We start from the raw sequence: 25,517 nt of genomic DNA on the forward strand, positions 1-25,517 counted from the left end.
GGAGGTGAGTAGGGTCCCTGCCCAGGGCAGAGACGACCTCCTAGAACAGCCCCAGACAGGGCTCCCTGCCTCTCCTCCAGGAAGGAAAGAAGGGAGGACCTGAATTTGGTCAGAGGCCTTACCTGCACGGTCACAAGATCACTCGTTCTCCTGGAATGTGAACGGGTCTCACCTGACCTCTGAGGAGCACTCAGACCACATCCCCACTGAAGGCCTGCTAGGCCCCTGCTCGCAGATGTTCTACCCCCAGTGTGTGCTTGTCACCCTGCCTGTGCCCAGTAAGGATGAGCACCAGCCAGGCCCCGTGCAGGAACCACTCCACTGCAGCCCTGCCCTTCATTCCCACCCAGCTCCCCATCTCTCCCTTGCCTCAGCTATACACACTCTCCTAATATCATTAAATTACCGTGCCACTTCCATCTCATTATGGTAATGGCACAAAGGAGGGGGGCAGCCCTCACAGGAGAAAATCCAATCTAAATTAATTTTCCTGGCTGGGGATGGGAATGGGATGCCTTTATTAGCAACACCAAGGAACCTACGCACCCTGGGAACAGCAGGGTGCCCCAGGGAGTGGGAATAGCACCCAGCTCCCCTCTGCAGGAAAGGGGTTCTCAGCAGAGGCACTAGTTGCCTTGGAGAAGGGGCAGCCCTACACCCACAACCCTGAGGGAGACACCTGCAGAGCCAAGTCCTCCCAGTGAGCCCGGGTTACCCTCTGCCTCCTGGGCTGGGCTGCTGCTTTGCAGAGAGTGAGAAGAAATGAGGTCTTACATTCTTCCCTCCCAGCACCGTAACTGCTTCCTTGGTTCTCATCTTTACCCTCACCCTTCCTTTTACCTAGAGGCAAGCACCCTTCGTGGGACCCCCTTCTGAGCACCCTGATGACAGTGCCAGCCGTGGCCTAGTTACCATCTTGCTGCCCTCCACATTGGGCAACTTGTTAGATTTCAGCTGCCAAGAGTTTTCTTACTTTTTTTTTTTTTGATATAGGGTTGGGGTAGGGGGAAGCTACAGGAACCTGATTAGCTTTTCAGAGAAGGTGTTAAGAGGAATTTCAGCAATTTGCTCCTTATTTAAAGTCACTGGGCAGGAAATGGAAGACTGGGAAGTGGAGGAGTAAAGAAAGAAGCCCCCAACTGTGGACTGCACACCCGTTGAAGCACAATGCCAGCTGGGCACAGTGGGACTGCTGGCTTCCAGCCCAGTGTGGGGTGTCCTGGTGGTGACACGGGTATTGCTGGGGCAAGCGGGCCTGGCCAAACCCTGGTGCCTAGGGTCGGGGGCAGGAGCGGGCCGCTCCATCTAGATAGCCACACTATCTTCCATTGCCAAATCGTACTATAGAAAGTGAGTTAGTCGAAGAAAGACGTCCATTTCCACCCATTCTGATGCCCTCTCTGCCCTCACCCTGGGCCCTCACCTTTGAAAAGAAAAGGTCGAGACTTAACGCCTGAGGAGAGTATGTCCACCTCTTCCATGACAGCAGCCTGTGGATTCTCTTAGGCCCACCAGGTGACAGGGCCTTTTGGACCCACTCAGTGAAATGCCCCCACCACATCCCAGACCAGGTTGTTGAGTAGGGTCTCAATGGCCTGACCTGTAACCCCTCTGAATGTTTAGACTGCAAATCCCCCCTCTGCTTGTGTCCTCTTCGTATCTGTGGTACTTCCTGGCAGCCTCTGGGTGCTGGAGACCCGGACTCATCCTTTACCTGATAGAGCCCCCATGGCCATGCTCCCTCACAGGTTTGACAGCGAGCTCACACAAGCGCATGAGGAGGCCCAGCGGGAGAAGCTGCAGCGGGAGAAGCTGCAGAGAGAGAAAGACATGCTCCTCGCTGAAGCTTTCAGCCTGAAACAGCAACTAGAGGTGCGTGGGGCTGACCACCACCCACACCCCGTCCCACTCACAGGCCAGGGCCAGCCCAGGGTCAGCCCCATCTTCTCTTTTGCTTTAGGAAAAAGACATGGACATTGCGGGATTCACCCAGAAAGTTGTCTCATTGGAGGCTGAACTCCAGGACATTTCTTCCCAAGAGTCCAAGGATGAAGCCTCTCTGGCCAAGGTCAAGAAACAGCTCAGGGACCTGGAGGCCAAGGTCAAGGATCAGGAAGAGGAGCTGGATGAGCAGGCGGGGACCATCCAAATGCTGGAACAGGTGCTGGAGGGCTTGGCTAAGGGAGGCACCACCATCCCCCAAAGCTAACTCAGGGTGTAGGCCAGAGGAGGGCAAGATCCCAAATTCAGTCATTCGTTTGCTCCTTCTTTGCAAAATGTTGAGTGAGCACCTGATCTGAGCCAGCCACAGTGTGAAGATAATTAAGCTTTCGTGGTACTTTCCACAAGAACAAGTCTCGATCAAGCTGTAGTAGTGAGGGGTTCAGGAGGCCATGCGCCCACCCAGCCTACCACTGAGCCACCATGCTCATTCAAGGAGCTAGAGCCTGGAAGCCAAGTAGAAAAACTTCAGAGTTGTCCCCAACCCCAGCAGCCTTCTCTGGGCCTGTGCTAGAGAAGCCTGGTAAGGGAGTTCAGCTTCTCGGGAGAAGCCCACCGCCACAGGAGCAAGATGGGAGCAAAGGGAACCTCTTACAGAGATGTTCCCTGCTCCTGAGCCTGGGGAGAGCTGTCCATCAGGGTGCAGTGGGCAGGGATCAGGGCACTGCTGGGAAAGGAACCCAGTCCTTCCACCCACCTCCAGGCCAAGCTGCGACTTGAGATGGAGATGGAGCGGATGAGACAGACCCATTCCAAGGAGATGGAGAGTCGAGATGAGGAGGTGGAGGAAGCCCGGCAGTCATGTCAGAAGAAGGTAAGGCAGTGGACACTCAACTTGTCCAGTATAAATGCCAGTTCCCCCATCACTGCTTTAAAGCGAGGGAATTTCTGCCTTAGCCACACTATCTTCCGTTGCCATTCTGCACCAGGAATCTCTGCTCCTGGCATTAGCTGGCATGTGTGCTCTTGGTTTGTAGAGAAGCTCAGGCCCTTGAGGAGCTAATGTTCCCTGCTTTCTGTGCCATGTGACAGCCCACTCTGTGCCACCCTGTACAGTCAGCCTGGCTCAGTGGGAACTGCCCACTCTGGAACAAGGGCTCCCGCTCTGGCTCGGGGCCACTGTACGTGGCCTGCCATGCCTCCTCTCCCTCCCAGGCTGCTTTGAAACCCTAGGGACTTCAAATTCGGGGTCTGACCCCTTCGAGGTCATCCATGCTCAGCTCTGCCCCACTGTTTTCCCTGGGCGGGGGAAGCCAGAAGGAAAGGGGACTGGCTGGCACCAGACACTGAAGGGACTGATGGGCTCTGTCCCCATGGTGCTCCAGTTAAAACAAATGGAGGTGCAGCTCGAGGAAGAGTATGAAGACAAGCAGAAGGTGCTGCGAGAGAAGCGGGAGCTGGAGAGCAAGCTCACCACGCTCAGTGACCAGGTGAGTGAAGACTGTTGTCTGGGGCCTGGCCAGCTGCCCACCCCATCCAGCCTTAGGGATGAGAATCTTAGGCATAGAAAGCTGGCAACAGAGGTAGGTGTGCTGGGCTCTGTAGATCCCATGTTATCACTTGTGGAATGGGGGTGATAACCATACATTGCACATGCTACTTTTCTTATTGGCTGGCGTGATCCTGGTACTTGCACTGTGGTTGCTCATTAGCAGGACTCTGAGACTGACAGTAAGGGTGAGGTGAGGGCTTGGGAAAGACAGGAGGAGCCCCAAATTCTTATCTCCACCCAGGTGAACCAGCGGGACTTTGAGTCAGAGAAACGGCTTCGGAAAGACCTGAAGCGCACCAAGGCCCTGCTAGCAGATGCCCAGATCATGCTGGACCACCTGAAGAACAATGCACCTAGCAAGAGGGAGATTGCTCAGCTGAAGAACCAGGTATCTGCAGAGAGAACATCGTCAGGGGCCACTGAGCTTATTTTTTTCAGTTCTCTTTCTCTCCCTCTTGTCCCTCTCAGTGGTTCTTGAGTCCTTGGGAAGGAAGGTGACAGGGAAGCGGGAAGAAGCCACTTGTAGCAACCAGACTCCACAGGGTCTGTGCATGTTGTACAGCATGACCACCAAGCCCTGGAATGCTGTGGACAGGGCCCAGAACCCACCCCCTATCCTGGGAGAAGGTGCCTGTGCATGCACCGGCCCTGGGATCTAAAGTGAACAGAGGAGGAGAAAGAGAGCACCTGGGTTCCCTTTCTCCTGCCAACACCCTGCACAGCCCTCCTGTCCCCAGGTAATGGCTGATGTCTTTCCCTGGGGTGGGGGTGGCTCTGTGTCTAGCTGGAGGAGTCAGAGTTCACCTGTGCAGCAGCTGTAAAAGCACGTAAAGCAATGGAGGTGGAGATCGAAGACCTGCACCTGCAGATTGATGACATCGCCAAAGCCAAGACAGCGGTGAGGAACTGGGGTGTGTAGGTCCCAGCTAAGGGAGAAAAGAACTGTGACAGTGGCTTCCTTCATCCCAAACAGCGACCCTTCCTCAGCCAGGTCCCTTCATGCCAGGGCTTTCTGCAGGGAAATCAGGCCTCCCTCCTCAGTTTTTCTCACTGATAGCAAAGGCCCAGGAGGGGGCGAGGTGGAAGAGGAAACTAGCAAGGGCCCATCTCCCTGTTTAACCACCTGCCTGTGGGAGTTGAGCCACAGGCCCCAACATCATAAATAAAGGCAGCTAATGTGGCTAAGGGATGTAAGCAGGTGCCTAGAGATTAGCGGAAGCACCGATAAGAGGATGGGATGGCTGGTTTCCCTCCCCTTCCCCTGGCCAGCCCACTGACAACCCCAAGTGGCAGCTAATTAGAGCTCTTATTTAATGCCTCCCTTTTAATTTCCTACCTCTCCCACGGCCCATCTATCGGCCGAGAAGTCATTACTGGGATGCGGCCACCGGTACCATCTCGGGCAGGGAATGGGGCAGGGGAGGAGGCTGGGCTTGGCTCTGGGCTCCACAACCCCCTAGCTAGCCACCTGGCTGCTGATGCCAATCTCCCAGGCTTGATTTATCCCCGTGACATTTGTGCTCCTCAGCAGTTTTCAGGTGAGTAATTCAAATTCCTTAATTGTGTTAAAAAAGGCTGTTATAAAATTACCATTTTATTTAAATCTGAGTTAATAAATTTCTTGGCAGAGGCTTCCCCAGCTCCCCACAGCCCAGTAATAAGATGGATGGGGCAGAGAAGGAGCCAACGCAGTCATTTTGGTTTGGAATTACAGGCTAATAGATTCATTCATTTCCTGAAGCTGCTGTTGGCTGTCTCTTCCCCTCCCCTCGGGAGTGGACTGGCTGCGGGGGCTGGACAACCAGGGAGCAGGTGGTCCCAGGGGAAACCAGAACTCATGCCAAAAAGACTTTGCAGATTTGAGGAGACTTGAAGGGGGTACAGGGCATGAAGGTTAGAGCCTACACTGCCAGTGCCAGGATGATGGGTCACTTGTTCTGGGCAGACCTTTTCTAACTTCTCATTAGCCTCCAAAGAGCTGCCAGAAAGCAGCTGTCATTTAGCCCTGGGTCTGCCTGTGCTGCAGAGCCCTTATCCTCACCTCTCAGGTTCAGAGCAGGACAGGCAGCTCCCTGATCGTCACTGGTCCTGGAATCTGCTCCAGCAGATGGACCCAGTCTCATCATCACCCCCCACCCATTGGAGTTGACATGGGGAAGGTTTAGGCTTGCCACCTGGGACCATCAGGCATTCTGGGCCTGAGGCCCTATGATCTGTCTTTGTTTCTGTCCAGCTGGAGGAGCAGCTGAGCCGCCTTCAGCGTGAGAAGAATGAGATCCAGAACCGGCTGGAGGAGGATCAGGAGGACATGAATGAGCTGATGAAGAAGCACAAGGCAGCTGTGGCTCAGGTACCCTGCCCAGGAGTGCCCGCCACCCACTATGCCACAGATACTGTCGTCTGATCCTCCTCAGAGGTCCCCAGCACAACTGTTTCTTTAGGGAGGTTGCAGTGCCTCTGATCCCTAGCGCTCAGGGTGGGTAGAGTGGGCCGAATTTGGAGTTTATGGGGGATCCCGCTTTAGCGCTCATTCCTTTCCCAGGCCTCTCGGGACCTGGCTCAGATGAATGACCTCCAAGCGCAGCTAGAAGAAGCCAACAAGGAGAAGCAAGAGCTTCAGGAGAAGGTGGGAACTAGGGTCTCCCTTGGTAGAAAGAGGGTACCGGGTCACCATGAGCCTGGAGGGATGAACCTCCAAGCTCACAAGAATAGCAAGCACTTCTCTCTGCCGTCAGTAATCCACAGGGCAACATCAAGTGCAAAGAGCTAGGCTTGGAGCCATATTGCCATAGCAGACATTTTGGCTTCAGCTGCCCCATTTCACATTTCTATTCCCTCTCTCGTCCTTAGCTTTCTTCTTTCTCTCCAAAGGGCCAAATCTGTGCCAGTGCTGGGCCAGGTGGGGAATGCCTCTGGCTCTGGGCCTCATCCTTCCACCTCCCCTGTGCATCCCTCCCTCCCTCTGCCTTCTAGTCACCATGGTGATCTTGCCAGGCCCCAGACTCTGCCCCCTCCCTTCTGGGCTCAGTTCTTTCTTCTCTTCCTGCTCCCCACCCCCAGCTACAAGCCCTCCAGAGCCAAGTGGAGTTCCTAGAGCAGTCCATGGTGGACAAGTCCCTGGTGAGCAGGCAGGAAGCTAAGATCCGGGAGCTGGAGACACGCCTGGAGTTCGAAAGGACCCAAGTGAAGCGGCTGGAGGTGGGTGCACACTTCTGGTCCGCAGCTACCAGGGCAGAGCTGCTCTAGCAGCTGGAGCCATGCATGCTGAGCAAGGCTGAGCAGGCCCGCGGATGCGCCTCAGAGGCCTCTGCCAAGCTGCCAGGGCAGCTGACGGGGTGGTACCTTCTCCCCTGCCCGCCCGGCCTGCTCTCTGGGCACTGCAGAGCCTGCCTGCTTTACATTCTGTTTCCGTGTTTGCTTTCTGCCAAGGGACCAGAGCAGCTTAGCTTTTTGTCTTCATATTTTCCTCCACCATGAGCTCCCCCCCGCAGGTCTCCCTCACTCGCTCTCTGGCAGGGTCATAAATATGCAGCAAATGGCACCACTTCTGTGAGGCTGAAGTCTGTTCTCTCATCTCGTTGCTCTTTCTCTCCCTTCCCTTTTTAATTCCCTTTTTTCCTCACTTCTTCCTACCCTTCTCGTCTCTGATTTTTCTCCTCCTCATCATTTTTCTCCTTTTTTGCCCTATTCTTTCTTCTCTTTGTATTTTTCTTCTCCCCAATCTTATTCCTTTTTCTTACCCTCTCTCTTTCTTCCTTTCTCTCCCTCCCATTCCTCCTCTCCCTCCACTTTTTCTGTTCACCTCTTTTCTTCTTTTTCCCCCTCCTCCTTCTTAACTGTATTCTCCATACTCCAAATTTGGTCTTTTCTGTTCAATCTCCCAAAGCCAGCATGCTCCAGACCCCTCCCTCTCCTGCAGAACAGGTAGGAAGAAAGAGACAGGAAGAATTCTTTCTCTGGGTTTATACCCCTCTCACCCTATTTTTAAGTTCTCATCCTTCTCGAGCTTGTAGGAATGGAATATAGGAATGTCTAAGCACCCATAGTTCTCCACGAGAACTATGTTCATGAGTAAGGAACATCCCTGCCACCTCCCTATTAAACCCTCCTTGGCAGAGCAGGCACTAGGGCAGGAGTGGAAATAGATGACTGGGGCTCGCAGTGGCATCCGGAAGGCATTAATACCTTTGACCTAGGAAGAATATGGCTGAACCTCCCAACAGGGCGTCATAGTCCCCAGGAAAGCTAGAGAGAGTCAGAGGAGATTTAATCACAATTCACATTCTGCCTTGGTAATACTTGGATCCCCGCTTTACGTACAGGAAGGGTCAAGTATAGTGTCACAAAGCTGCGTAAGGGGCAGAAGAGGCCATTGGTGTGGTGGATATGGGCAGATCCGCTACACTTGTCTTTTCTCATAGGCCCCCAGTCCCTTTCCTCAGCTCTCTCTCTCATCTTCCCTTCTGCTTAGAAAGGCAATACTGCGATTTAGACTTACAAAATAATAAACACAAATGGCCCTTGAGATCTTGTAGCCTAGCACTGTTATTACAGAGACATGGAGACTGGGGTACTGAGAGGTGGAGGCATCAGGGGCAGTCATCTGCCTTTCCTCTTCCAGATTGCCTTCACATATTTTACCTTAATTGGTCCTTAAAAGACCCCTGGGAGACTAGATGTGTTATTCTCCCATTTTCCCATTAGAACCAAAAGCAGTGTCCTCCTCTTACACTCTGCCCCCATCTCCAGGTCATTTCTTGCTCGGTATCCCGTGGCCCAACAGGGAAAAACGTGTTCAAGATTCTGGGGAGAGATTCATCAGGCTTAGAGGGAAGGGTTTGGGCCAGGAATCTGATGACTGTTTAGTCTCCCCTTAATCCGGGAACTCTCAGTAAAGCCATTTACCTCTGAGCTCAGGATTAGCTTTTGGAGCTTCTGGGTTCATCATCTCTGAGGAGAAGCCCTGCTGCCCGTGGAGGTCCCCCACATAGTGTCAAGACAGACAGGCCCAGGCTGTAGCCAGAGCACTTCTCCAACCTGGTAGTGATAGTGATGGGACTAGCACCTTTCATCTTCCAGACTCCTTTCACATATTTTACCTTATTCGGTACTTAAAAGACCCCTTGGGGACTAGTGTGTTATTCTCCCATTTTGCAGAAAGGCAAAGGAAGCCACATCAGAGGGCTTTAGTTGTTTACCCACCTATCCGTGAGTGGTGGAGGCAGAGCTGGACCCAGGCCTCCTGACTCCAGAGCTCCGCCACACCCCTCTCTCTACCTGGCTGATGGGCCTCTCTTCCCACCTCCCTGTCCAGAGCCTGGCCAGCCGGCTCAAGGAGAACATGGAGAAGCTGACTGAGGAGCGAGATCAGCGCACAGCAGCTGAGAACCGGGAGAAGGAGCAGAACAAGAGGCTACAGCGGCAGCTCCGGGATACTAAGGAAGAGATGGGCGAGTTGGCCAGGAAGGAGGCCGAGGCAAGCCGCAAGAAGCATGAACTGGTAATGCACCACCCCTCCCCCCGGGGCCCCAACCTGGCAGCCCTCTGAGCAACTGCTAAGGGCACACCTCACTCCTGGGCTGGCATGGGGTGGGCTGCACAGAAACCATGGTTTAGACAATTGGAGGGAAGAAGACATGTCAAGAGGACAGTGACAGAAACCCTGAGGGCAAGCCAGGGTCCAAGGGTGGTACTGGAGTCTCCATCAGGTGAGGCCAGGCCTCAAAAGCCCAGCAACACCAGAGCAAAAAGTAGCTCTGCAGACTTGCACCCATGTAGCTTCTGCCTGGCTGGGAGAGCCTTGAGGCAGGCTTTTTCTGGGACAGCCGAATGAGAAACTAGCCCTCCTGTGAATTGGACTGCCCACTCTTCCTCCTAGGAAATGGATCTGGAGAGTCTTGAGGCTGCTAACCAGAGCCTGCAAGCCGATCTAAAACTGGCATTCAAGCGCATTGGAGACCTGCAGGCCGCCATTGAGGATGAGATGGAAAGTGATGAGAATGAGGACCTCATCAACAGGTGAGGGGGCCTCAGGGCACCTGACACCGGCACAGAGGCCCTCTTGACCGCCTCTGGACCAGGCCACCAGGTAGAACAGCTGCAACCTCTGTCTTCCCATCACCAAGCCACCAGCCCCGGCTCCCCTCATTGCCAGACCCTAGCATGGACCTGTCCTGCAGTAGCTGAGGGCAGGACAGGTGCTGCCCGGGTGAGACTGACTCCTCCCCTCTTCCTCTCCGTCCTCCTTCCCCAGGCCTCTCTGGGAACCGGCTCTCCAGTTCTGCCTGCTCAAGATGAGTTATTCCCCCATTTAGCTGTATTTCCGATGGCACCTGCCCCACTCTGGGGAGAGCAGAGATTTAAGAGCCATGGTGCCTTGTTACCATACCAGAGATTTTCTCATAAAACCTACCCAGGGAGTGGTTTAGGAGAGAGAATGAGATTTGTAGTCTTAGGCCGAGGAGGAAGCCATGCGGCAGGCAGACCAGCAGTCGGAGTCAGGCCCTGGAGAAGCTCCCAAGGCTGCCCTAGGCAGAACCCCCAGACCTGCCCCCTTCCCACTTGAGGGCCAGGGCCCCATCCTACAGGCAGATCCCAGGAAGCCTGCTCCTCTGGGGCAAGGGAAAGGCGCCCAGGGCAGCCCGGACCTCCCTCTGAGGACAGGGCTATCACTCATCCCGCCACCTGATCTCAGTAAGCCAGAGCCATCTCTTGCTGAGGAAAGAGGAGTCCTCAGCTGAGGGATCCACCTTGGTTTGCCCATTGATTTTTCTGTCTTCTTCTGGCCCCCTTGCCCACCATTTTCTCTATGTTTCCAGTTTGCAGGACATGGTGACAAAGTATCAGAAAAGAAAGAATAAACCGTGAGGACTGGAGCGCATGCGCTCTCTGCCTCTCTTAGTGCGGTGTCTAACCCCTAACACTGGCCTACCACCCAGCCCATTGCATGCCGCATGGGGACACAGAGCCTCTCGCATCTCCTCTGAGCTAGGCTCTCACACTAACTCTGCTGACTCTGTCCTAAAGGAAGGCAGGCAACAAGCTGGGCCCTGCATCAGCGGTAAAGGGCAGGCAACATGGCATGCTACCCCAAGAAGGCTCAGGCTGGCACTGAGGGCCTGAGGCCCTTGGTGGGCAGCATGGGGGCTCCATCAGAAAGGAGAGCTCAGCCTCAGTTGGTGGTACCCACAGTCTGCCTTCCTGAGTTCCAGCCCTCTCCTCCCCAGAAACCAAGTATAGCTTCCTCCCTGGCCTATTTCTCTGGAGAAAAGTCTGTTTGGGATGGATTTATGCACATCCTTGGGCTCCCTTAGAGCCTGAGCTACCTGAAAGAAAGGGTATGTTTCATTTTGAAAGGTCTGCCACCTTCTTTTGGCAGACAAGGATAGAAGGTGAGGGGCATCTAGCAGTCACTTATTTGGAAAAAGCATTCGGGCAACTAATTACTGGCTACTCTGCTGTGGCAGTGGAAGGGAACACAGCCAGATGTGTTTACTTTACTCCCTGCGGGCACCTCACACACCTCTGGCAGAGGGAGGCCCCTGGGCTTGTGCTGGTGCTGTCCGTCACATGGCAGGAAGCCCAGTAAATCCACCCTTCTCGTTGTTTCCTTCTTTCTGGGTGGGAGCTGGACAGCTGGTACAGATGTGCACGTCTTCAGGCGAATCAGGGTGATCCTCCATCAAGTTCGACAGGGCTGTTTTGGGGAAATTGTTTTTTTAGCATGGCGTTGGGTTTCCTCCCCGACTCTCTCTTGCCTGACAGGCCTCTTCCCCTGGCCAAGATGGGCTGGCAGCAGTGCAACGGACTCCGTGAGAGCTAATGATAAATGTAATAGTGTGTAACAGTGATAGAGGGCCGCTGGAGCCCAGTTGTCACACACAATTAATATCCCCTGCTGTTCTGTCTCCGTTTGTTTGTTCCCCCGCGATTCGGCTCCCAGTTAACTAATAGCACATGAGCCTGGACATAAATTGTATTTGACACGAGGTTTAATTCCAACCATTTAAAATTTCAACTGCCCCCTGAGCCTGCCTGCCCCTGGAGTTTGTTTACGGGCCTGATTATTTAAGGAAAAGAACCCAAACATCATCTATATGCTTAAAACTAAAGGGACAGTGAGGGCAGGCAGGCCAGCTTCTCGACCCATTCGTTGCTCTGAATATAAGGAGAAAAATTCGTATTCTGGGCCCATGACTGTCTATCCCCTGTGTATTCCAGCCCCGCCATCCTTGGGCTGTAGAAGCTTCAAGGACTGATAAAATGCGCATTTAAGATAATATTCTAAATCATTGCCAGGCTCAACACATGGGTGCATGCACACACACGCATGCGCGCGTGCGCGCGCGCGCACACACACACACACACACACACACACACCAGTGTGCCCTCACGCAGGCGCACAAGGCGTGCAGTGCAAGCCAGATTCCTGCTGATGGCAGAGAGGTGATGTGACTCCTTCTTCAGCAGCTCTGGGTCCCAGCTCCAAGTTATTGAGTGAGCATGCTAAGGCGGGCAGAAAAATAATGTTTCGATTTACTTAGAGATACAGTTGTTATTGCCATAACCTTAATGAAAGCAGTAAACAGTGCAGTATTAAGGGAGATTTATACAGAAATGCTTTTAACATGTAGACATAGATTTTGCAATGCATACAGCACCTCCTTTCTAAAGGCAATCAATATGGTTATGAACGGTGGTGATAAATTACAGGCTCTGAGCTAGAGGAGGAGGTTTTTTGCACGGGTGTATAAATCAGGTGGTATTGGCATTCCGTGGGGCCCATGCACCATAGTAAATCTGCTAGGCTCGGATGGGCATGGGGCTTGCATTAGCGGTTTTGGGGCTGTCTGCTAAACTCCTGTTTACCCAGGGCATTAGCCAGCCTCGTCTTTGTTATAATTCTGTGTTTGACGGAAGCCGATAAAATGTGCCTTTTTATTCCCCTCCCCACGAGTCAAGCTCTCTCACAGTCCCCAGAACAGAGTCTGATGATTTCGTGTGTGTGCACGCGCACGCGCGCGTGTGTGTACATGCATGCATGCACACCCACATGCCTGTGTGGCTATTTATTCAAGAACATAATTCAGGAACAGAGCTGCTCCTGTTGACACAGATGAAAGGAAATTTATATCAAGGAGAAATCCTAGCATATCCATAGCAGGGGAATGTGATGAGCAGACATTTTGCAAAATTCTAGAAGCATTCTCACTCAGAAGCTGTCTCCAAGCCCCTGCTGCTTTGTGAGGGGGTCCTATGACTTCAGCCTCAGAATTTGACTCCTTTGGGCTTTCCTACAAGTAGAGAGGACTCGGGTCAGCTTGGCCAAAAGAAGCAATGGGGAGCAAGAGCTGGGGGCTGTCTGAGGGGGGGAAGAGGAGACTTGGAGAAACAGAGCCCTTGCCTGGGACTTTCTGGGCCCGACTGGATCTCCAGGGCACGATTTGAATACTGAAACCTTTGCCAGCCCCTTGGGAAATGCTGCTGGTCCCTCCTTTTCCTTTCTCTTAAAGGTCATGGCAGTGGCAGGATAGGTCTGGGATATGGTTTGTAGTGCCCAGATTGGTATTGCCACCAGCTAAGGAGACTTCAGGTTCAAGCTAACTTAAAGTCATAATAAAGCTCCTCTCTTGTCTGCCCTGTGGCCAGCAGCCCAGCTCTTGCAATGAAGGCATGGAAAATGGCAAATGTGTAGCCACATTTTGGGCAGACAAGAAACATCAGAATAGGCCTCAGAGTAGCTGGAGGGCTCAGGACTCCTCTTTTTAACAAAAAGCCACGTAGGTATAATTGATGAATGGATGATCTCCTTATCATTCTCATCGGGTTGGTTAGCTGAACAGCAGCCTATCACACAAAGCGGAATGGGAGGTGCCTTTGTGCTCTCCAAGGTCTTCTTGGTGGCTGTCACACAGTGTGGCCTGCTGCGTGGGACAGGGTCCTTGTGAATGGTGTGCTCCGCCTAACCTTTCTTGTTCTCCTCCTCGACTCACTGATGCGCATGCCACCTTGCATCCCGCTTCCACCCAAGACAAACCTGCTGCCACTGCCGCGCTTCCTACTGGGCAGCAGCTGACCACCTCTTCCCCAGCCTTGCCTACCCTTCTACTCCTCATCCCACAGTGAGGGGGACTCAGATGTGGACTCAGAGTTAGAGGACCGGGTCGACGGGGTCAAGTCATGGTTGTCGAAAAACAAGGGGCCTTCCAAGGCAGCTTCCGATGATGGCAGCTTGAAGAGTTCCAGGTAAGCATGTGGCCTTGAGCTAGGAGGTAGAGTCACCTCATGTCCCAGGGATGGACGAGCAGTGCCTTGATCCCAAAGAGGGCAGGCCTCATACCACCTGTGTCTCTTGCATGGCATGTGTGTGAGGGGCCCTGGTGTGCCCCCAACATGTGGAGTGAGCACAGGAGGCTCTAGGTTTCCTCTTAGTCAGGGTCTGCAGTGCCCTTATTCTATCCAGGTAATATTTTATTGTCAGGCTCAGGGCTTTGGTTTGGTGTAGGTTTAACTTCATCCCCACTTATTCCTTCAGCAAATGTTGATTGATCTACTTGATAGCTTGTAATCGACTAGGATGGTGCACAGGGGTGCTCTGGGTCCCACAGCCCTGGACAGAGCCTGTGCAGGCCAGCTGTGGTTCTTTGAGGTATTAACAGGAAGAGCTACAGAACAGTGCCATTTCTGTGACTCCCCTGTCACAGCTATAGACACATTTCCATCTTTCTCTGCCCACTCTCTCCTTCCTCTAATCTTTTCACTGCCCACCCCCCATGCTTCCTGCTCATACCCATGGCAGGGGGGCTTGCTCCCCTATTTTCCAGCCTAGTCACAGTCTTCTGATCACACAGACAGTTACCCCTGGAATCCAGAGCTCCACCTTCCCCATCTCTCACCTACCAGCCAGCAGGAGGAAGAGAGAGCAGTCCTCTGCCCTCTCCGGTGGCCATTTCCCTGCTGGCCACACCTCACCCGAGTTTCTTCCCAACTCAGAGCCATCCTCATCCCCCAGGGCATACCCTTCCCCACCCCTCCCAGGGACAACAGGTGGGCTGGGAGGAAGAAGTAATCCCTCTTCTTCTCCAACTCCCCCGAGGCCTCTTCCAAGTCCAGCCCCTCACCACTAGCACCCAGCAGCCCCCTCTAATTGGTTTAATTTATTCGGCTGAACAACATTTTGTTATTGCAGATAATGCCGCCTTCCCTGCCCCACTGCCGTTTCACCACGGCGTGGCACGAGGCTCCAGGTAGTTGACAATGAAATAAATTGAACTAAACGTTTTAGAGGGGGAAAAGTGATGAAATAGAACAATAGTCTAATTTACATGACATTCTCCATGAAGCTATTTTCACTGACGCAAATTATTTTGCTTCATTTCCTCAGAAGCTCTCACTGCCACTTTGCCAGGGCTGCTGCCGATTTCTCCTCCTCCTCCTCCTCCTCTCTCCTCCCTCCCCCCATGTCTTTATTCTCTAGGTTTAATGCTTGTTCTTCTCTCTCTCTCTCTCTCTCTCATTCTCTCTTTGCTGCCCCTAATCCACTACTGGTTCTCTCCTCCCCGGCCTCACCTCCTCCCTCAGAACGGCCCTCAGCACCCTTGGGAAGGAAGGCAAGGAGGGCAAGGGGGTGGAGGAGAGGCCGGCCTCTGCACTGAGCTCTCTGAGCTACCGGAAGAGGCTCACCTTGAAGGACTCCATCGGGGGCACTGGGGACTCCAATTCGCTCTTCACCACCCTGAGTGAGCAGGCTGCCTCCCCTGAGAGGCCCCCTCGGAAGGCCCGCCCGAGCCCCAGGGAGGAACCAGGCCAGGGAAGGAAGTCCGAGGAGCCAGATGAACGTGGCTCCATCTTCTCTGAGGTCGGGAGCCGTGCTGGCAGGGGTATGGAGAAGCGGTGGGGCACAGACTTTGACCGGGCCTCGGCTGTCTCTGCACCCGTCAGCCGGGCTTCCTCAGCCACACGGTGTGGCTCTGGTGAAGACGGGGCCCGTTCCTCTATGAGCTTTTCGTTGTCAGGCTCTCCTAGTTCCCGCCGCAGCACCTCCCAGCTCGACAGCCTGTCAAAGACCCTCAGCCCTTCCTTGAGCCGGGCCTCAGGCCTAGGCCGGGCAAGCCCTGATTCCCACCTGTCCCTGGGCCGGGGCTGCCTGGATGAGTGGGATGATGGAGCCAGTGTGGCCTTGAGTGAGGCCCTCTCCCAGTACAGCCACCCGTCACTGGCCCGCAGTCTGTCGGTGCCACCCCGGTCACACTTCTCAGCCTCTGCCACGGATGAGCCTCCTGGCTCCAGCATCCGCCCCATCAGCCGTCGCTCCTACCTAGACCCAGACCTGGAGGCCGCCATCAATGAGGTCTTGAGCTACAAGCCCGTCCCGTTTCAGCGGAGCAGCCTGGAGCCCAACTCCGAGGAGGATGACCGGAAGAGCCTACAGAGTGTCCGGAGCGCCCAACTGGACACCCCAGAACGGGCCACCAGCATCCGCCGCTCAGCTTCTGCTGCCGATGTCTCTCGGTCCCGGTCCCGCAGCAGCCGGAAGAGCCGGAGCAAGAGAAGGAGCAGCTCCAGCTCCAGTTCCAGCTCCAGCTCTGAAGATTCCTTAGAGCACAAGCGGCGGAAGAAGGGGCGCTCTCGAAAGGGCAAGAAGAAGTCCAAATCTAGAAGAAAGAGAACGGAGACAGAGTCTGAATCCTCCTCATCAACATCCAGTGGCTCTACTGTCTCAGTTCACAGCCGCTCCAGCGTGAAGAAGGGCCCGGCTGCAGAAAATGAGACTGGGCAGGCACGCCGGCCATCTCGGAAGGAGGAGAAGAAGCGTAAGAAAGAGGTGGACAGCCTGATGATGCGGTACCTGTACCGGCCTGAGAGCGACTAGTGTAGTAGGTGGCACCTGGCGTGGAGTGCAGCATGGTGTGTGCCACTCAGTGTGAACTAACATGCTCCTGCCCCACCCGCCACCACCTGGGCCCCTCCTGTATTCTTCTTGGGCAGGCCTGGCCTCGGAGAGCCTGTCAGGGGCCAGCTAAGCTGGTTAGTCATTCGGAGCCCTGAGCCGAATCAGCTGAACTTGCTGATGATGTCAATCACAGCTCCCACTTATCAAGTCCTTACCCTGGGCAGGTGACCCTCTAGATACATGTCCCTTCATTCATTTAATCCTCACACTAATCCCTTAACAAAGGTCTGATTAGCCCCATTTTATCGAAGAGGAAGCTGAGGCTCAGGAGGTTAAATCACTTGCCAAGGTCACACGGCTGGGAAGTGATGTTGCCAGGATCTGAATAGAGTCTATCCAACTTCCCCTTAACCACTCTTCCATACAGCCCAAGGCAGAGCATGTGGGCAAAATGTTCACTGTGGGTGCCTGGCAGCACCCATATGGGAGCTCTTGTCCATGGCCCCAACAGGCTGGGCCTGATAAGGAGCCCTTACTGACCCACCCAGTGTGTATCAGATGGTGTATCAGTGGCCACCAGCTATTCTGAGGCCTTTTGCTTAGCTCTCCCCCTGCCCTGCAATACCACCTTCCTCCCTGGCATGGATCTCAAGCCTAGGAGTGCAGGGCTCACAGGGCTGCCACCCCCACAGCACTGTACCCTACAGTAGACCCAGAGATGCCTGACTCCTTCCTCAACCCGCCCACCTGAAGCCTACACATGGGCGTCACCTCATTTCATCTTGTAAAGTTTTAATGAATAGAAATTAGGAGCTGCTGAGTGACAGCCCCCTCCTGGCTTTCCAGCCTCCCCCGGCCTTCTCCCTGTAGGGAAGAAGATCTAGCAGTTAGGTCCTTTCTACCCACATCCCCCACCTCGGAAGAAAGGCAGAGACTGACTCATTGGAATGCCATTGTTGCCAGTTTCCCTGGTAGGTGGTGACATTTGGATCACCCTGGTTATGTGAAGCTGTTTCTGGCATGGTACCCTCCCAGGGTAAGCTTGCTGCTTCCCAGGAGGTATGACCCCAGAGCGCAACCCCCTGAAGCATGGATATTTGTTTCTGAGATGCATGAACTAACATACCTGTCGCATGCTTGTGGGCTTCTTGTGCAGTGGAGCAGCTGGACAAGTACACTGATTTTGTCCCTTTTATACCGAAGGGACTAGTTATGTTTTATAGAATGGAGCAAGCGCAAGCGAATGGTATCCGAAGCTATTTGGAGATGGGAGATAGGGTGGGGGAGATGGAACTTGAACTCAGACCAGGCTCATGGCCAGCTCAGATTCCTTAGTCCCTGAGCTGCTCTAAAACCAAGCCCTTGGGGTCAGCACTACTCTGTCTCTTCTCCTATGTGGCAGATGCTCTGGGAAGAGCAAGAAGAATCTCGGTTGCCCTAGGGAGCAGTCGTCAGCTCCATAGTGAGAAAGAACAGGAGTCATATGTGTCTGTCACCTCAGCCTTCCCCTCAGGGGCTCCGCTGAATGCCCTGCTGCCCCAGTGCAGGAAGTCAGTTGATGGACCATGTGGAGAGGTTTGGAAAGCAGAGAGGGCCAGGCCCTTCTGAGCACTGTACTCCTACCCAAAGAGGGAGACCTGAGCCTAGCCAGGCCACCCCACACTGACCAGCAACTGTTCCCTCAGCCCATCATCACCCTTGACCCCACAGTCAACAAGAACAAAAACACATAAAGCCTGTTTCTTCCCTCAGCCACCAGCACAGTTCCTCTTGTCCACTAGCAAAAGAAGAGTAGCCTTGAAACGCTACGCACCACCAACCCCTTCCTTCCAAAGAGGGTTGGATTCACTGTGGGGAGAGTAGGCACCGAGCCAGAAGCTAGCCAACCAATATGGAGCCAGCAAGACAGGGCCAGGGGAGAGAGGACCTGGTTGGACTCAGCATAGACTGGCTTTGGGTGGATAAGCTGCCAAGAGTGGAGGCAGAGGCAGAATAGTGGCTTAGCTTCTCATCTGGTGATGGGGACCAGTGAGAATTCAGAACACGGAGCCATCTATAGCTAAGGCAAGGGGAGGGGGCTGCCTCCCTAGGCTCGCCCAGTGGGAATTAGCTTATGTACCAAATTGTTTGTGACAGCGCTGAGCAGGAGACACTGGCTTGTGGGGAGGAAAGCTTTTTAAACAATTTGGTTAAAATGTTCAAATTGCCAGCCCTGACTCTTGCCCTGGGGAGGGGCCTAGCTGCCTGCTGTTGGCTCTCTGACAGCTGTGGCAGTAGGAGCAAGGGGATCTTGTGGCTCCACAGAGCAGGGGAGAGAAGCATGGAGTTATCTCTCCCCGGTGCCTCTGCCACTGTCCAGCATCTAAATGGAACAGTGTTGAAACCCAGCTGTCATTTATCCAAGTGTCTGCCTGGCCAGCACTGGAATGTGGGAGCAGAGGCTGCAGCTCCACTCTAAGAGGTGCTAGAATGGAAAAGAGCACCCCAGGCTCTCCAGCATCACCCCATTTGCATCTGGGTCCCAGCCCGGGCATCTGCCTCACCCCCCTCTGCCCACAAAATAACCCCCACTATCTTTCTACAAAGCCAGTCCTTCTTTACCTGACAGCAGACCTTAGCACTGGATGCTGAGAAATTCTGTCTAAAAAAATAAAAGGTTCCCACTAACTTAGAATTCAAACAACCCGAAAGCTAAAATAACCCAGATTTTTTTTTTTCTGTTGTATAGTCATATTGAGCTTTATAATTTTGTTCCTGAGACATCCCAGAGTCCTTAAGTGTCTTTGGCCCATCAAAGTAAGACTCATTTATGTTCAGTCTAGTTTGTATTAAATGTGTTTTGTGCTATTTTGATTCCTTTAAAAATGGTAATTCATTCATGAGAAATACGATAACTATTAACCAGACTGCCCCATTCCTGAACCATTTTGCATAATTGAACATGTATTTTATCAGGCTGTTCCTTCTCCCCAGAGAGAGAGAGAAAGCAAGAGACCTATCTTTACACACCCCCTGGGCTCTCATCCAGGCCAGCAGGGAGAATTCAGGTTCAGGCTTGTTTTTGCCTCAGGTCACCCAATCTAGCATCAAAGTGGAGTTATCAAAAGGCTTTGCGATCTAAGAGTCCCAGGTTCAAATTTACAAACTGGCCGTATGACCTTGGGCAAGATGTTCCATCTCTTTGAACCAGCTTCCTCATGACATTTCATGAGGTCATTGTGAAGAATAAGAGCATATCCAGAGTGCCTAGGAGAGTGTCTCACAAACAAGAAGTACTCAATGACCAAATTCTTTCTTCACAGAAAAGCTAAGAATGTGATTCTTCTTGCAGAATTCTGTTTCCTCTGCTGTGGGTTTGGGGATAGAACTCTGAAAGGGCTCGTAAACAGGGGCCCTCCTCAGATTCTTACAATTGTTGGCAGTGGTATCACAGAATTCCTGTGGAGTTATGTTATCCCAGTGGAAGCTCTTTGGGACCTGAAAGCAGGGCTGTGTCCCTGGAAGTACTTGGTCAGGGACCCATTGAGTACAGGACGCTGGTAGGGGTGGAGCCACTCAGCTGCATTTTCTCCAAGAATGTTGACATTACAGTGCACTAAACTGGCAGAGGCAGTGAGGTGGGGGCAGGGGAAGGCAGCTCTACGGCTTTGGGAAAGAAAGCGAAGAGGAAACTGGTGCTGGAAGATGAAATTCCATCCTTGCTTGATGCCATGAGCCTGCTCCATCCAGGGGTAATGCTGCCCCACACCTTGGGAGTGGAGGCTCCCAATGGGCTGATGAAAACGTTTAAGGAGTTAGGTTATAGTACCAAGAAAGAGACATTTGGGCCTACGGCCTTGCTACCCTGAACATGCCTGATCCTGTCTGATCTCAGAAGCTAAGCAGGGTCGGGCCTGGTTAATACTTGGATGGGAGACCACCTAGGAAGACCAGGTGCTGTAGGTGTAAAAAAAAAAGGGGGGGGACAGTTATGCCACCCTGAAACAGGTCTTGCCAGCCCCTACATCCTGAGTCTCCTGAGTCTCCATTCCTTGTGGTAAGTAGATGATGCCATGGTCAAGGGCAGAAATTCTCACAGGCCTTAGGAAGACATGATGAGGAGAAAGGGCTCAGATCTCGGCATATTCCATGGAGAAAGGCCCTCCTTAGAAGGAATCTTCTTGAGAACAACTTGTAGACAAACTGCAATCATGTAATCTCCAATCTCCATTTCGGTGTGGTCCATGGACTGCCTGTGCTAGAATCTTCTGGGAAGGGTATTGAAAATGCAGAATTCTTGGGTTCCACCCAAGAGCTAGCAAATCAAAATTTCTCAAGGGAAGGACCCAGGAATCTGCAGTCGATTCTCATGCACACTCAAGTCTGAGATCCACTGCTCTACGGCTTCACTTTCCTCAAGAGTTTTCTAAGTTTTCAGAGTCAGAACAATATTTTCTCTTATTACTCTGAGTATCTTTTGGGAAAGCCAGGGGAAGTTTTTATTTAGCAACTTGGGACTTTTGGGGAATACAACGACTGGGCCTGGGGGGCCTCCCCAGGAGAGAAGGCTTTGGTGCTGAAGGTTAGGAATGTCATTCCTTCGTGACCTTGTTCCTCTCTCCCTGCAGCCCCACCAGCTACTGGAAGTCCCTCGCCCCTGACCGGTCAGATGATGACCATGACCCTCTCGACAGCACCTCCAGGACCCGGCACTCCCACAGCTACCTGAGTGACAGTGACACAGAGGCCAAGCCAAGGGAGACCAACGCATAGCCCTCGCACCCATGGGTTACTGCTGCCATAGCGCCTTTCCCAGGAAATGGAGGGGCACAGGTCTCCCCACCTGACTGCTCATCTGCAGAGGAAACGCCTGACCCTCTTGGGTCAGGGGGCTTTCCAGGCTTTGGGGTCTGATGTCTCCACGTGGAAGAGGTGGGGGAAGAGGAGTTTCTGAAAGAACTTTTTGTACCTCCTGCCTCCAAAATGCCACACTCTTGGCTTTAACCTTGGGCTGCTGTGGGCAGTGGCAGGTGGTTTGGCACTGCATGGAGCCAGCAAGTTGACCTCCATCTCAGCCCTCTGCTCAGGGACGTGGGACAGATTGCCTGCTGGGACATTCTAGGTTGCTGGGTCCATGGAGAGGAGTTGGGAGCGGGAACAGCAATTCCTTCTCCCTGGCTTGGGGTGAGGGCTTTCTCTTCTCAGTGCCTGCTGTCTTTTTACTTTTTAATTTAAATATCCAATCTCTCCATCACAGCTGCATCCCTGAGAATGGGAGGGGGCTTTGGTAGCAGCTGGGGCCCCAAAACAACTAGGGGAATCTCATCTCCATGTTCGCTCTTCAGAAAGCAGTCCTTTCTTTGTGCAGCTGGAGATACTGGTAAGCAGAGCTGGGTCCAGGTGCTTCTGGGTTTGGGTTGAGCAAGCCTACAGAGACGGGGTGCATATGTACTATCCGGAACATTCAGCCCCGACTCCCTCTTCTGCTCACCAATGTGTTAAGTGCAATGACCTATTTAAGAGTAAACCCATTCCACCTCTGCCAGTTCAGGGCTTATCCATGCACTGCTTCCCTCTCCCTCTGTTCAAGCTGCCTGGACCATAAGCTCAATTTGAGAGGGAAGGTCTTGGTTTGAGGGCTTGTGATCAGAAAAACTGAAGAGGGAAGGTTTGGTCAGTACTAATGTATTAGACACGAGTCCTCACCCTGTGTCCTGAGCCTGAGTCATTTTTCTTCCAATTGCCCTGCCTCCCAACACACTTATCGCAGATATGACAACATTTGGCCTGACAGCCCCAGCCCCCACCCTAAAGGTCATCCCGCCAACATCACCAGACTTGGGGGCCCAAGGGCAGTGCCTGGTGCTGCTCCCATCTGCTGTCCCTTTTCCTCTCCTGCAATTAGTTTGTACTCATTGGGCTGTGCTCTCTCTTCCCTGATTACCTGATGTATGGAAATAAATGTCCTTTCCTCCTGGCTCTGCCAATCTTCCTGCCTGTTCCTTCAGGCTCAGGTAGAATCCAAGGTGCTCATGGGAGAGCACTGTCAGGATTCTGGCGGGGACCTGGGGGAATCACTCTGGTCTGCTCCCACATCAGACTAGTGCCATCCAGAGAGCTTTGACAAGTCATTTGGGGCAGGCAGAGGTAGTGGGATGAGAGGATTGGTCAAGGAAGACACAAACTCCACCTTTAATTTTAAGAGCCTGTGGATTATAATTCAGATTGGTGCAGCCCCCAGGCCTCTTCCTCCTCTGGCCTCCACTTGGGAACATTGAGGTCCCTCTATTTAATCTCACCAATTGCAGAAATCCCTCATGCCCTAACTTTTTTTTTTTCTTTTTTTTTTTGATGGATGCAAGCCCTCTGTATTAGATTTTTTTTTTTTTTAAGTTTAATTTTAGTCATTCCAAAGATGACTTTTTGATCAAAACTTGGCAGAACTCTCTCTGGTCCCAGCCCCACAGGGCAGTGTGAACAGGCTGGGAGTGCTGGCTTCTCAGCCGTGCTCAGTCTCTGCCCTCCTGCCCCAGTCCATGCTTGGTCCCCTCACTGAAAGCTAAGTGGCAGTTCAAGCAGAAGGGCTAGAAACAAAAGACTCCCTGCTCCTTCTCTTCTACCTTTTGTAATTCGACCAGTTATAATCCCTGCACGCATGAAGTGTTTACAGCTGGTTGATCAGGCTCCCCTGGTTTGGGCAGGTAGGCAGCAAAGAATATCAGACAACCCTAATGCCAAGGCTCTGGTGATGTCAGCCACCCAGAAAATGTCAAGAAAGAAAAAGGAGAAAAGTCCCCCCCAAAAATGAGTGGTAGAGAAGTGTAAAATGGATTCATCTTAAACTTAAGAGACGGCCCTTCACTACTCCTTAAGACTGAATAGAGAAAGTAGTAAAAGTGAAGTTAATTTTTTTTTTTAAACTACTGGCTCCTGTTCAGTTCTTTCGCTTCCGTCTTTTACTCCTGCCTTCAAATATCTTGGTGCATTTTCTGTTTTCAAGAACTGATGTGACAAAGTTCCTGCCAGCTACAGACCCACACTGACTCAGGCCTGTGGTTAACTGCAAAATCTCATATCAATCTCTAATATAATGAGGGGAGGCATTCTCACTGCAAGGAGAGGGGAGGACTAGGAAGGCTTCTAGAAGCTGGCATTTTGATCTGGGACTTGAAGAAAGGATAGCATTTCCACAGATAGTTAATGATGGGACAGATGTGCTGGTAAGAAAGAAGAGCTTAAGCAAAGGCTCTGAGGCAGGGAAAAGGGATGATAGGGAACTCCATAGGCTGTCTGGGAAAGCTAGACAACAGCTCACACGACCAATGCTTCTCAGCCAGGGTGCTAGGCTCCAGGCTCGGGAGGAAGCGATCCCCTCAGCACCAACTCCCCAGGGGAGTCCAGGAGGCTGCAGGTCCATCAAAGCTCACCTTAATTTTGGGTGTACTGTCAGAGCTCTGTAAGTTCCTGCCCTCACCTATACACTTGTAGTAGCTCTGGGCCCTAAGATGGTGTGATTCCTGTAAAACAGGCAGCAGATCTCTCCCTGTGCCAGGCTCAGAGCCGCCTCACTAGATCCTCCTTTCTAATCTGCCCCTCAGGATGGCTCTGAGTCCCGGATAAGAGGCATGGGCGGGGCCTGTGAGGCTCTGCATGCTGCTCAGTCTGTACCCAGAGACAACAGTAGCACACAGTGATTCCCGAACTACCTCCTTTTGTCCTGTGTCCTCTTGGCAAATTATCCCAGTTGTCCTTCCCCCATACCCCGCCCCCATGCCTGGTGGCACAGACACTTAGCGATTTGCTCCTTAATTGTCCCCCAGCTAGGCTGCGCAGATGCCGCTCTTTAATCTCTCCTGATAAATGAATCGCACCGCTCCTTTAATCATATGTTCATATCCAAGCCAATTTGAATCAATTTGGCAGGGAGCGTGTTGAAAGAGATGCCATGACTGCTGCTTCTCCCTCCCAGAGCCCTGGAGCCAGCACGTCTGCTGTCCTCAACCTCAGCAAAGAACCCAGGAGGCCCATCCAGGGAAAGGATCTCCTACCTGAATGGTGGGGACTTTTCAAAGTCAACGGCTCATTCCTGTCTCCAAGCAGGCTGGAGTGGGACTGAAAGAGATGGATTCCCAAATGCCTCAAAAGTGGGAAGGAGGGAGATGAGTTCACAGCCTTCCTTGGTCACTGAATAAAGGGCCCATTATCATCCCTGAGAGAAAGTGCTGCCTTAAATCTAACCTTAATCTTTTCTGTTCCCCTTTCATTTCCTCTGAGCTGGTTCTCAGGGAAGCTGGAACACTCCATCACCTTTTATGTAGCTACACATTCAAGACCAATCTATGATAATTTGTCCGTGCCTGTTACTGCTACTGGCTGCCACCCCAACTCCTTTCATCTTTCCCCAAGAGGTATTCTTTACCAAATCCTCCAGCCTGGTGAGCAGTCCCAGACTTGCTTGGTAAGCTACTAAGTTTTGCCACAGTTAGAGCCGTTGCTTTTTCAGCTACAGAGTGGTGTCTACCTGCCGTAGGGAAAGCAGAACAAAATGTGAATAAAACCCGCTAAACTGAGTGCTGCTGCCACTAGTACTAAGACCTTGGAGAAAAGGTTTAACCGCTAGGTCTCAGTTTCTCCACCTGTAAAACAAGGTGGTATTGCTGGCAAGAACCGTTTATAAAACAAGGTGGTATTGCTGGCAAGAACCATTTGGCTCCTAAGTTCAGAGGGAGCCCCTGAATGCTGCCAACGACCCACCCCTTCATCACCTTCGGAGCAGAACCCAAGGGACCGACAGGCGGCGCTAGGAGGGCTGCGAGATCCCCATGCTGGAGAAGGGACATCTCCCAGCGCGAGTTCTGTCGGGGTCGGTTCCGTCCAGCAGGCCAGTTGTGCCTCCGCATCGTCTTCATGTCTTCTCGGTTTTCCTCAAGGGCTCTGCCAGTCCAGGCAGGCGCCCTCCCATCGCCTGGGAAACTGGCGTACCTCAGCATACTCATATCTTATTTGTACGGCCCCGGGCTTCTGGAGCACTGGGCCTCTAGCTCCGCCCAGGCCTGGAGGTTCTTCCTGGAAACCACGCCTGCTAAAATGTTGACTCCACACAGCGAGCCGACGTTTCCCTTTAAGGATTCCAGAGGCATGAGGACCCGGCCC

General features: G+C 52.7%; 2 protein-coding genes and 1 pseudogene across 2 annotated transcripts in view; all 3 read left to right on the plus strand.

Annotated features, from left to right (window-relative positions):
• Positions 1–22,341, plus strand: part of MYO18A (myosin XVIIIA) — a 94,309-nt gene extending 71,968 nt beyond the window's left edge. The window contains 14 exon segments of the mRNA XM_023530560.1: positions 1,749–1,872; positions 1,961–2,161; positions 2,705–2,815; positions 3,327–3,431; positions 3,735–3,881; positions 4,278–4,391; positions 5,727–5,843; positions 6,036–6,119; positions 6,554–6,691; positions 8,808–8,993; positions 9,372–9,511; positions 10,312–10,356; positions 13,616–13,738; positions 20,993–22,341. Coding sequence (XP_023386328.1) covers positions 1,749–1,872; positions 1,961–2,161; positions 2,705–2,815; positions 3,327–3,431; positions 3,735–3,881; positions 4,278–4,391; positions 5,727–5,843; positions 6,036–6,119; positions 6,554–6,691; positions 8,808–8,993; positions 9,372–9,511; positions 10,312–10,356; positions 13,616–13,738; positions 20,993–21,137 — 1,780 coding nt within the window. The 3' untranslated portion in view covers positions 21,138–22,341.
• On the plus strand, positions 20,212–20,330 carry LOC111739538 (annotated as a pseudogene).
• On the plus strand, positions 21,611–22,342 carry TIAF1 (TGFB1-induced anti-apoptotic factor 1). The gene is given in 3 exon segments (XM_023530559.1): positions 21,611–21,776; positions 21,778–21,885; positions 21,887–22,342. Coding segments are annotated over 3 exon segments (363 nt in total). The 5' UTR covers positions 21,611–21,635; the 3' UTR covers positions 22,001–22,342.
• The last annotated feature ends 3,175 nt before the right edge of the window (positions 22,343–25,517 follow it).

This window comes from Pteropus vampyrus, unplaced genomic scaffold (genome assembly GCF_000151845.1).
Source record: "Pteropus vampyrus isolate Shadow unplaced genomic scaffold, Pvam_2.0 Scaffold50, whole genome shotgun sequence".
NCBI lineage: Eukaryota > Metazoa > Chordata > Mammalia > Chiroptera > Pteropodidae > Pteropus > Pteropus vampyrus.